The 13,488-nt window shown below is 40.1% G+C and overlaps 1 protein-coding gene across 1 annotated transcript in view; it reads right to left on the bottom strand.

Moving 5' to 3' along the window:
- Positions 1–11,221, bottom strand: part of LOC139749127 (ATP synthase subunit d, mitochondrial-like) — a 65,808-nt gene extending 54,587 nt beyond the window's left edge. The window contains exon 1 of the mRNA XM_071662749.1: positions 10,999–11,221. Coding sequence (XP_071518850.1) covers positions 10,999–11,120 — 122 coding nt within the window. The 5' untranslated portion in view covers positions 11,121–11,221. The remainder of the gene's footprint in view (positions 1–10,998) is intronic.
- Positions 11,222–13,488: the final 2,267 nt, after the last annotated feature.

Consider the following 13,488-nt stretch of genomic DNA (forward strand, 5'->3'; position numbering starts at 1 on the left):
AATCTGGTACATGTGAGCCAGGAGGAGGACCAACCAGTGCCACTGTGCCAGGTTGAGCTCAACGATCTGGCACGAGACTTGAACCTGTCCAAAGAGTCTGCTCTGCTGTTAGGTTCATGCCTTCGTGAGAAATGTCTTCTAACACCAGAGACAATAATCTTTTGGTAGAGAAACAGCAAAAAAGAGTTCCTAAAATTCTTTTCATTTGATAAGGCATCTTCACTAGTCTACTGCAACAACATCACTGACCTGACTAAATCAATGGCTTTGAAGTATGACTCTACAAAATGGAGACTTTTCATTGATTCATCAAGTAGAAGTATCAAGGCAGTCCTTCTGAACAACAGAAACAAGTTCACTTCAATCCCTGTCGTACACTCAGTTGAAATGGGGGAGACTCACAACAGCATGGAGCATCTGCTGTCCACTCTCAACTACAAGGACCACAACTGGTTGATCTGTGGAGATCTCAAGGTAACTGGTCTCGTCCTAGGCCTTCAAGGTGGGTACACACAGTATCCATGCTTCATGAGCCTCTGGGACAGCCGGGCAGATGACCAGCATTATAGCCAATGAGAGAGGTTGTCAAGACAAGAATTACAACTCAGCTCTAACAATGTTCTGTCTCACCCTCTGGTCAAACCACACAAGATTCTACTCATGCCACTGCACATCAAACTTGGCTTCATGAAGAACTTTGTGAAAACACTGGATAAAAAAGGCAGGCGATCCACTTCTCTGCAACAGAAGTTCCCAAGTAAAAGCCCGGAGAAATTGAAGGCGGGGATATTTAAAGGTCCTCAGATAAGAGATCTCATTAAGGACGCCAACTTCGATCAAGCACTGAACTCTCTCCTTGGCCGGCTCTGAAGTCAATAACTGCAAACTTCCTCAGCAAACACTGGAGTCCAGATTATGAGAAAACCATTGATGAGCTGATGGAGAGTTTCTGCCAACTAGGTGCAAGCTTATCAGTAAAAACGCAACTAGGTGCAAGCTTATCAGTAAAAACGCACTTCCTCAAATCTCACCTGGACTATTTTCCAAAGAATTGAGGTAACTTCTGTGAAGAGCAGGGGGAATGATTTCACAAGGACATCCAAGTAATAGAGGAACACTATCAAGGTTGATGGGACATCAACTTCCTGGATGGCTACTGCAGGTGTCTAAAAAGGGATGCGGTGTCTGCCAAGCACAAGCGAAAGTCTTTGAAAAGGCCATTCATCCCTAATTAGCCTATTTTCATATCTTGTATCATTCTTTAGATCTATAAGAACAACCTGCAAGGCCTGCATGTATAAATCAGTTACATTCATCCACTAGATGAATCCACTCTGCCAATGAAACTGGAAATGAACATTTTTTGAACGATTTATTTTGAAAATCTGACCTGATTGAGAAAAATGATGTGTTTTTCAGAATCACTATAAGATACTGATCTAAGAACATCAAACATATTCTTGACCAAGCCAAACACAAAATCAACCTATATTTCATATACATCTAATACACATATCCTGAAAACAATTTATACAATATTTCTAATAATTTTCACATAAAATGAAGTTTGCGTAACACAACCATCAGAAAGCTAAGGTGTCACAACCTCAGTTTTTTCAAATAGCTTTTCTAAATGTTTCCTCCAAAGTTATCTGTAAAGTTGGTGTAAAAGAAATAAAATGCGCTGAAACACCTTCATAACTTTTAAATATCGATACAGTGGAAGTAAAAGATGATATATACTTCGGGGATATTCTCTTTAAGTAATATATGAATGTCTTTGTAAGTTTATGATTACATGTAATTTTCAAAAATTTTAAAACATTGAATTTTGAGGTTGAAAAAGATAATGGGACATTAACTAGGCAAGATGGGATAACGTTCTTTAATTCTACTATATTTAATAGCTCTCATGTTAGTTGAAATATATTTGTCAGCAGCTGCAGATCATATATGTCGTCTGTTTACATCTGGTGATGCATTTCCACAGGTGAGACTGAAGCATTTTGACAAGAACCCTCGACATTCTGATCAACATTAATTGCAATGGAGGTTGGGTGAAGTTCTCCTTTGTTCTGCTACTTTTACATAGATTACCTGCTCTTACACTAATCCCACACTTTCCTTGGCACATAACTGTTGCCTGATTTGATCCAGTTCAATATGAAAGATAAGATATATGGGTCCTCATTTGGCATTCTGTAATCAAAATATATTATACAGAGCATCTAAAACACAAGTAGCCATTTCCCAAAGCTACTTTCAATGCAACGCTAAAACAGACTTTACCCAAGGGTTTCCCAGGTCTTAATATTTTGTCTTTAACATAAGCAGTACTTCAACCCTGAATTTTCCTTCTTATTCATATCCCTGAGGTAGGGGAGAAAGATTTCTTCCTCCATATTCCCTGCGTGTTGTAGAAAGCGACTAAAGGGGGGAGGAAGCGGGGAGCTGGAAACCCTCCCCTTCTTGTATTTCAATTTCTAAAGGAGGAAGCAGATGAGGGAGTCAAGTGGACAGTGCTCATCCTCCTCAAAGAATCAGATTGGGCTGTCTGAATGTGTATGGATGTAACCAAGATGAGAAGAGACGAGAGACAAGTACTATGTTTGAGGAAAGAAACCTGCATGTTCTGGCTCCGAGAGAAACAAAGCTCAAGGGGAAAGAAGATTGGAGGACTACATGTATAGTGCCACTGCATAAAGGCAAAGGAGACAAACGTGAGTGTTCAAACTACAGAGGCATAAGTCTGTTGAGTATACCTGGAAAGTCATACGGGAGGGTATTGACTGAAAAAATGAAGGCATGTACAGAGCATTAGATTGGGGCTTGGTGAGAGGACATAAGCTAAAGGAGGAAGGATAAGCACTACTCCTGAAGCAGGAGCAGTGGGAGTGTGTGATAGAGTGATAAGAAAGTAAATTCTAAATTGATGTGGGTAAAATTGAAAGTGGAGGGCAAGAAATGGGTGATTATTGGTGCTTATGCACCTGGTCATAAGAAGGGTCATGAGTGGGAAGTGTTTTAGGAGCAGTTGAGAAAGACTGGCAGCAATTTTGGTGCACGAGACTGGTGATGGGTTATTCAAATGTGAAGGTAAGTAATGTGGCAGTTGGTGTACATGGGGTATTTCGTGTTATGAATGGAAATGGTGAATAGCTCTTAGAATTGTGTGATGAAAAAAGACTGGTGATTGAGAATATCCGGTTTAAAAACAGATATACATAAGTATACTTATGTCAGAGAGATGATCGACAGGCATTATTAGATTATGGATTAAATGATAGGCAAGTAAAAGAGAGACTTTTGGCTGTAAATGTGCTGAGACGGGCAGCTATCAGTATGTCTGATCACTATCGTGTGGAGGCGAGGTTGAAGATTTATAGAGGTTTTCAAAAAAAGATGAGACAATGTCTGGAAGAAGGAAGTGGTGAAAGTAAGTGAGCTTGGAAAGGAAACTTGTGAGAAGAAATACCGGGAGAGACTGAGTATAGAAAGGCAAAAGGTGAGAGCAAATGAAGTGAAGGGAGTGGGTGAGGAATGGGAGGTATATAGAGAATTGATGATGGCATGTGCATGAGATGCATGTGGCATGCGAAAGGTGGGAGGTGAGCAAATCAAAAAGGACAGTCAAGTGGTGGGATGAAGAAGTTGCTAGTGAAAGAGAAAAAAGGGGCAATTGGGTGATGCAAGGAAGGAGTGTAAATGACTGGGACATGTATAAGAGAAACCGGCAGGAGGTGTCATGAGGAATGTGCAAGGGTTGAAAATGAGGGAAATGAAAGGTGGGGTAAAAGGCTATCATTAAATTTTAGGGAGAATAAAAAGATGTTTTGGAATTAGGTAAACAATGTGCGAATGACAAGAGAACAAATGGGAACATAGGTCAAGGGAGCAAAAGGGGAAGTGATAAGTACTGATGGAGTGAGTATTTTAAAGGATTGTTAAATGTTTGATGATAAGAGTCGCAGATGTAGTGAGTTTAGGGTGGTGTGGTATGCGAAGTGAGTCAGAGAGTGGTTTGGTGAAAGACTTGTGGAATATGAAATCCGGCAAGGCGGCAGGATTGGATGGTATTGCAGTTGAATTTATCAAAAAAGGGGGTGACTGTGTTGTCAGGACATTCAATGTACGTATGGATCATGGTGAAGTGCCTCAGGATTGGAGGACTGCATGTACAGTGCCACTGTATAAAGCCAAAGGAGATAAATGTGAGTGTTTAAACTACAGAGGCATAAGTTTGTTGAGCATACCTGAAAAGTTATATGGGAGGGTAATGATTGAGAAAATGAAGGCATGTAAAGAGCATTAGACTGGGGAGGAGCAGTGTGGTTTCAGAAGTGGTAAAGGATGTTAGGATCAGGTATGTGCTTTGAAGAATGAGTGAGAATACTTAGAAAAAGTTGGATTTGTATGTGGCATTTATGAATTTGGAGAAAGCAAATGAAAGTTGATAGACATGCTTTGTAAAAGGTTTTCAGAATATAAGGTATGGGAAACTGCTAGAAGTAGTAAAAAAGTTTTTATCAAGGGAATAAAGTGTGTATACAAGCAGGAAGAGAGCAGAGTAACTGGTTCACAGTGAAGGTCAGTCTGCAGAAAGGATGTGTGGTGTCACAATGGTTGTTTAATTTGTTTATGCATGGGTGGTGTGGGAGGTAAATGCAAGAGATTTGGAGAAAGGGGCAAGTATGCAGTCTGTTGAGGATGAGAGGGACTGGGAAGTGAGTCAGGAGGACTAGGAAGTGGGTCAGTTGTTGTAAGCCAATGGTACAGCACAGGTGGCTGACTCGAGGGAGAAACTGCAGAAGTTGGTGACTGAGTTTGGAAGTGTGTGTAAAAGGAGAAAGTTGAGAGTAAATGTGAATAACAGCAAGGATTGAGGGACAAGTTAGTTGGGATGCAAGTTTGAAGGTTTGAGGAAGAGAAGTGTTTTAGAAATGTCAGGATGAACTTGACAGCAAATGGAACAATTGCAGTGGAAGTGAGTCATAGGGTGGAGAAGGTGGTGAAGGTTCTGGGAGCGATGAAGAATGTGTGAAAAGAATGTTAACTTGGATAGTAAATATGGGTATGTTTGAAGGAATAGTAGTTCTAGCAATATCATATGGTTGCAAGGCATGGGGTATAAACAGGGTTGTGCAGAAAAGGGTGAACATGTTGGAAATGAAAGGTTTGAGGACAAAATATGAGGTGTGAGGGCTTTATTCGAATAAGTAATGAAAGGGTAAGAGATGAGGTAATAAAAAGAGTGCAGTTTACAGAGCAGAGAGGGGTGTGTTGAAATGGTTTGGACATATGGAGAGAATGAGAGGAAGAGTTGACAAAGAGGATACATGTGTCAAAAGCAGCGGGAACAAGAAGTGAGAAACCAAACTGTAGGTGGAAGAATGGAGTGAAAAAGATTTTGAGTGATCGGGGCCTGAACATGCAGGAGGATGAGAGGCTTGTATGGAATGAAGTGGAACAATGTGGTATACTGGGGTCAACATGCCATCGATGAACTGAACCAGGGTATGTGAAACATCTGGGGTAAAACATGAAAAGCCCTGTGGGGCCTAGATGTGGGATAGGGAGCTGTGGTTTTGGTGCATTACACATGACAGCTATAAAATGGGTGTAAGTGGATATGGCCTTTCTTTGTATGTTTCCTGGTTCTAACTTGCTGATGCAGGGGGTGGCGCTGCTATTTCCTGTGGGGCAGGGTGGCACCAGGAATGAATAAAGGCAAGCAAGTACATGTGTACATATGTATGTCTATGTATGTGTATATATGTATATATGCATGTATGTATATATATATAAACAAATTAAACAACCACAGAGACATCATGGACCCCTGCCGCAAACCAACATTCACAGGGAACCAATCACTTTCCTCTCTTCCTACTCGCACACATGCCTTACATCGATAAAAACTTTTCACTGCTTTTAGCAACTTACCTCCCGCACCATATGCTCTTAATACCTTCCACAGAGCATCTCTATCAACTCTATCATATGCCTTCTCCAGATACACAAATGCTACATACAAATCCATCTGTTTTTCTAAGTATTTCTTGTATATATTCTTCAGATCAAACACCTGATCCAAACATCCTCTACCACTTCTGAAATCACACTGCTCTTCCCTAATCTGATGCTCTGTGCACATGCCTTGACCCTCTCAATCAATAACCTCCCATAAAATTTGCCAGGAATACTCAAGCTTATACCTCTGTAATGTGAACACTCACCTTTATCCCCTATGCCTTTGTACAATGGTACTCTGCAAGCATTCCGCCAATCCTCAGGCACTTCACCATGAACCATACATACAGTGAATATCCTCACCAACAAGTCAACAACACAGTCACCCCCTTTTTTTAATAAATTCCACAGCAATACCATCCAAACCCGCAGCCTTGCCGGCTTTCATCTTCCACAAAGCTTTCACTACCTCCTCTCTCTTTACCAAATCATTCTCCCTGACCCTCTCACTTCACAAACCACCTCAACCAAAACACCCTATATCTGCCACTCTATCATCAAACACATTCAACAAACCTTCAAAATACTCACTTCATCTCCTTCTCACTTCACCACTACTTGTCATCACCTCCCCATTTACCCCCTTCACTCATGTTCCCATTTGTTCTCCTGTCTTACACATCTTATTTACCTCCTTCCAAAACATCTTTTTATTCTCCCTAAAATTTAATGATACTCTCTTACCCCACCTCTCATTTCCCTCTTTTTCACCTCTTGCACCTTTCTCTTGACCTCCTGCCTCTTTCTTTTATACATCTCCCAGTCATTTGCACTATTTCCCCTGCAAAAATCGACCAAATCACTCACTCTTCTCTTTCACTAACAATCATACTTCTTCATCCCACCACTCACTACCCTTTCTAATCTGCCCACCTCACACCTTTCTCATGCCACAGGCATCTTTTGCACAAGCCATCACTGCTTCCCTAAACACATCCCATTCCTCCTCCCCTCCCCTTATGTCATTTGCTCTCACCTTTTTACATTCTACACTCAATCTCTCCTGGTACTTCCTCACACAAGTCTCCTTTCTAAGCTCACTTACTCTCATCACTCTCTTTACCCCAACATTCTCTCTTCTTTTCTGAAAACCTCTACATCACCTTCGCCTCCTCAAGATAATGATCAGACGTCACTCCAGTTGCCCCTCTCAGCACATTAGCACCCAAAAGTCTCTTTCAAGCACCTATCAATTAACACATAATCCAATAACACTCTCTGACCATCTCTCCTACTTACATACGTATACTTATGTATATCTCTTTTTAAACCAGGTATTCCCAATCACCGGTCCTTTTTCAGCACACAAACCTACAAGCTCTTCACCGTTTCCGTTTACAGCACTGGACACCCCATGTACACCAATTATACCATCAACTGCCACATTACTCACCTTTGCATTCAAATCTCCCATCACTATAACCCGGTCTCGTGCATTAAAGCTGCTAACACACTCACTCAGCTGCTCCCAAAACACTTGCCTCTCATGCCCTTTCTTCTCATGACCAGGCGCATAGGCACCAATAATCACCCATCTCTCTTCATCTACTTTCAGTTTTATCCATATCAATCTAGAGTTTACTTTCTTACACTCTATCACATACTCCAACAACTCCTGCTTCAGGAGTGCTACCCCTTCCTTTGCTCTTGTCCTCTCACCAACCCCTAACTTTACTCCTAAGACATTCCCAAACCACTCTTCCCCGTTACCCTTGAGCTTCGTTTCACTCAGAACAAAAAACATCCAGGTTCCTTTCCTCAAACATACTATCTCTCCTTTTTTCTCATCTTGGTTACATCCACACTCATTTAGACACCCCAATCTGAGCCTCCTTTTAGGGGTTGTTAGGGAGGTGAATGCAAGAGTTTTGGAGAGAGGGGCAAGTATGCAGTCTATTGTAGATGAGAGGAGGAGGAAGTGAGTCAGTTGTTGTTCACTGAAGATACAGTGCTGGTGGCTGATTCAGGTTAGAAACTGAGGAAGTTGGTAACTGAGTTTGGTAAAGTGTGTGAAAGAAGAAAGTTGAGAGTAAATGTGAATAAGAACAAGGTTATTAGGTTCAAAAGGGTTGAGGGACAAGTAAACTGGGAGGTAAGTTTGAATGAAGAAAGACTGGAGGAAGTGAAGTGCTTTAGATATCTGGGAGTGGATTTGGCAGCATATGGAACCATGGAAGCGGAGGTGAGTCACAGGGTGGGGGAGGGGGCGAAGGTTCTGGGAGCGTTAAAGAATGTGTGGAAAGCGAGAATGATATCTCAGAGAGCAAAAACGGGTATGTTTGAAGGAATAGTGATTCCAACAATGTTATATGGTTGTGAGGCATGGGCTATATATAGGGTTGTGCGATGGAGGGTGGATGTGTTGGAAATGAGATGTTTGAGGTCAATATGTGGTGTGAGGTGGTTTGATCAATTAAGTAATGAAAGGGTAAGAAAGATGTGTGGTAATAAAAAGAGTGTGGTTGAGAGAGCAGAAGAGGGTGTATTGAAATGGTTTGGTCACATGGAGAGAATGAGTGAGGAAAGATTGACAAAGAGGATATATGTGTCAAAGGTAGAGGGAAAGAGGAGAAGTGGGAGACCAAATTGGAGGTGGAAGGATGGAGTGAAAAAGATTTTGAGCGATCGAGTCCTGAACATACAGGAGGGTGCAAGGCATGCAGGGAATAGAGTGAACTGGAACGATGTGGTTGACGTGCTGTCAACGGATTGAACCAGGGCATGTGAAGCGTCTGGCGTAAACTATGGAGTTTTGTGGGGCCTGGATGTGGAAAGGGAGCTGTGGTTTCGATTACACATGACAGCTAGAGACTGATTGTGAACGAATGCGGTTTTTGCTGTGGCAGCATGTATGAATATGTATATGTGTATATATGTATATGTCTGTGTATGTGTATGTATATGTTGAAATGTATAGGTATGTATATGTGCGTGTGTGGGCGTTGGGCCATTCTTTCATCTGTCTTCTTGCACTAACTCACTAACAAAGGAGACAGCAACAAAGTATAATAAATAAACAAATGTATATATATGTGTGTATGTGCATACATGTGTATGTGTGAGGATGGGTCTTTCTTCATTTGCATCCTGGCACTACCTCGCTAACATGGGAAACAGAGCTCAAGTGTAATAATAATAACAAATAATAATTCATAACACCACTATTGCCATATCTGGCATTGCAGACTAAAAGAATTCTCCAAGTCACCTTCCACAACTTTAATTTTAATCTCAAAATATTACAACACCAATGAAGAGCAAAATCACCTAATATCCAATGCTTATTCAGATGCATTGCAAAGCTAGTAATTTGCCCTGCATTGCAAAAATAAAAGATAATCTAAAAATGTACCACTAATCTGAATCACTGCTACCAAATGTAGAGGATCCGAGGGCATGCATTTCTTAAGTCCTTTCTGTGACGTCCCTATACTTTTAAACAATTTCTAGGGAAAGTAACTCTTCCCTCATAAACTTCATGGGTGTCTCAAATCAATTGCCACGCAGAGTTTAAAATGAAAATACAAAGAAGCACAAATGTAAAAAGTTCAACTAAAACTGAAAAATTGCTAATGAATGAACAGAAATTTCAGATTGACTTCTAATGCAGTTTTGGTAATAGTTTACAAGATGGATGCACATCTAGGATTGTGATCTGTGTTCTACTCTTCTGGAATTGTTGTTGCCACTCTAGGTGGAGTGATTTAGAAGTGTGTGATTTTCCTTTTCACTCAAAACTAATCTATGATATGAAATAAATTGTTTGTGATAGGGTTATGATGGAAATAGGGGTTAAGTAATATAAGTAATGTAAAATACCAACAAGATTAAAACAGAGATAATTTCCCTTTTTACCATCTCATATGTCTTGTGGGTTTAATTAGTAACATCTTATAAAACACGTACTCCACTTACAAGGTTGGTATAGAAAGCAGACTATAAGTTCAGAAGTGTAATGAGTTATAAGAATCTGCCCATGTGTGGGAGAGATCTCATAAAACATAAATTTGTGACCCATATCTAAGTAGACACCTGAACTCGAGTAATATATTTGCAAAACTTTGATTTAAATGTTACACTGCAAAATGACATTCAAAGGAATGCATAAATAATAAAGAAAATTTACATTTTTTGACTACACATGAGTCTCCTTGTACTACAGCATTAAGTTTTTATGACAACATGTGAAACAAATAATGCTTTATAGAATACGATAACTGTTTTTGGTGAGCCTTCCACAAAATGGCCACTTTCCTAAAGTCCTCGCATATAACATGAAAACATTAGAAAAAGGCATCAAGATCCTGAAGGCATCTCTCCTCTTAATTTATTGTTTATTAGATTGGAATGAAGGTGTCATTAATGCCCTGCATATATTCACAAGTTCATTTTGTGCTTTCCCACACTATTCCCTCCAATTCAAAGCCATGCTCAATTAATGCAAACTTCATATTGGACTTAGAGGTGCTGCAACTAATGTCCCAACTTATATGGAAACAACACACTATAATGATCTCGCTGGTTTCAAAATAGTTGTCCTTTACCATTCTTTCCCTGCTCGTCCCTCTACAAATTTACCATTATTTTTATGCGATACAGACGAGCCATATCTAAAATTTATGGATGGATTAGCGAGGTTAGATTGTACTACTAATCCGCCGGCACTTAATAAACACCCATCTTTCTGAGAATACCAACTAACCTGGACTTCATTCAACAACCTGTGGGTCATAGGCGACCCACAAGCCAATGTAGTAAAGATTTTCGATTTCTGGCTGCAACAATGCAATGCGCTTGTAATCTTATTGATAGAGATAGATATTCAATTAATTAACAAAACATGTGACACTGGTAGAAAGTATCTGCAAACACTTTGTGAAACATTCTGGAAAAAAGGAAACATACATATGCAAACAACAAATTTAGTGCCAAAACTCAAGTTTGCCGGCCTAACATTATATAACTTACCTTCTAAGATAGGCATCAGATTTCCCTTTAAAGGCGTTGAACATAGCTTTTTGTCCTTCTGGAACACGAGCAGCAAATTCTAACCAATTAATAGAGGATGAAGCAATTCTACGAGCAGCCATTTTCACGTCCTTTTAAGCTCCAGAACCTTGCACGGAGTCTCGGATTAGGAATCAGCTGAGGGTGTAGGGCAGACGACCGCCACCAGATGGCGCAGCAGTACATGGCTACTAACATTCACAAGTGATTGTGAATGTAAAATAATAACACAAGCCAATTGATATTGCTAATTTGCTTTTGTTACAAATATGAATATCTATCTATTAGGTAATCTTTCCTTATACTTTTTCCTTAAATTACAAAATGTTATACGATAGACGATAGAAATTTTTCTCATCGAACTACCCTCTGGCCACTAGCTAATGCTTATCCCGATAACTCTAGGTATAGATTATACAATCAGCATAGCCACCAAAATAATTTACACAACCTACAGGAAAGCAGACTGGCAAGTCTTCACACACAATAAGGAAATACAGACCCATATTTCACTATGGGTATTTTTCATCTTTAGATCAAGCAATCTCACGTTTCAAGATCTGAAAGCAATCCAGCAAAAGCACACACCACAAGGGAACAGAAGGAAATATGAATTTCTTCCAATAGGTTTACACACCTCATAAAACAAACAAGTTTTGACACGTCATTCACAATAGCTAGAACTCAGAACAATTCCGTACTCTAAATAACGTCATTACTTAGTTACAGAAAGACAAACCGAAAACTGGCACATCTTCCTTAAAACAATGAATCACAGGGCCCATAGTAAACAACACTGGCGCACATTAAAGAAAATCCTCATTTACTGCACCACCAAGATCACTCATGAAGCCCTCCTGACCCAGTCCAGTGAAATTCCTCCTCCCAAAGAACAAAAACATACTCATGACGCACTACTCAAGTCACCCACACCCCAAGTCATGAAAAACCTAGACAAAATACATCCAGTTACAAGTGTGCACCCCATCCTTCATTCCCACTGATACAAACAATGCAATTAAAACTTTAAAGACCCCTCCTTCTACAGGCCCTAACAGGAAAAAATTAACGACCTTTCTCACACAATGCTATGGCCCGTTTGTAATTCAAGCACTTACAGATATCTTCAATGATTGACTACATAACAAAATCCCTTGAAACTTGTTAACGTAATACCTATTACCACTTCCCCTCCTCCTCTTCTGCTGACCTATATCACTTTTATCCTCATTATCCAAAATCAGTGAAAAACTTGTCCTCAACAAAATCAAAACATCCCACTCCCACCTACTCAGCATGAGTTTAGAACTTTACACTCACACTCCCAACACTATGCTCTGACCTTACACATATCCTAGAAAGATTCAACTAATCACAACCCCCATCACTAACAGTATTAATGGCAATAAACATCAACAAAGCAATTGGCAGTGTCCCCAATACTTCCTCACAAAAATTACTTGACATCACTCTCCACAAAAATAACAAAAAAGTGGTTGGCCAACTCATAGCCAGGGACCATATCACTCATGATGGCTTTACCCTTAAAATACTTAATTTCTGCAATGGAGTTCCCCAGGAGAATTTCCTTCTCCAGTTTTCCTCATCCTCTTCCCGTACGACTTCCCATTACCCTAAGTAAACCTCAACATGAGGGTTCTTTCATATCCTGATAATCTCAGTCACAATACTTAGCATCACAGTAGCAATATCAAACATGCAGAACTACATTACACAACTGGAACAATGGCTCACCCATAGCAGAATGTCTGCATCACCATAGAAGTCTTCAATTTCTAAAAGTTTTAACTCTAGATGGACACAAATCCAGCTCACACCCTCTGGTAACATTAAATGGACAGTCTTTCCCAAAACACCAACCATTCTAAGTGTCACATATGACTCACTCCACACACCAATAACACAAGCCTAAAAGTAACACACAAACTATATGCCCTCAGAACACTAGATGGCACCAGATTTGAATAAGAGAAAGAATCCCTCAGCATCCTATACAAACAAATCATGCACTCCACTTCAAACTATGCCTTACCTGCCTAACTTCCACACTTCCATTAGCAAATATATGTAAGTTGTAACTTATACAAAACGGTGTGACCACAAATACTTAACATCTTCACAATAAAACAAAGTCCTCCCAATACAATCCCACCTCAATATCCTCACCATTCTATTCTATGCAACAGCACTAGCCAAAGAACTCTATCAGTAATCACCAACCCTCAAGTAAAAATAAAAATCTCACATCTACTTCACAATTCAGTTACCTCTTCTCACACATTCCCCCACCTTCCACAGGCCACACACATCTCTTCCATGTGATATTTCTTCACACATGTCTCTTTTACAAGGTCACTTACTCTCACCACTCTCTTCTCACCCATAATATTTCCTCTTTTTTTAAAACCTCCACAAGCCTTCACCCTCACT

This window comes from Panulirus ornatus, chromosome 6 (genome assembly GCF_036320965.1).
Source record: "Panulirus ornatus isolate Po-2019 chromosome 6, ASM3632096v1, whole genome shotgun sequence".
NCBI classification, from domain to species: domain Eukaryota; kingdom Metazoa; phylum Arthropoda; class Malacostraca; order Decapoda; family Palinuridae; genus Panulirus; species Panulirus ornatus.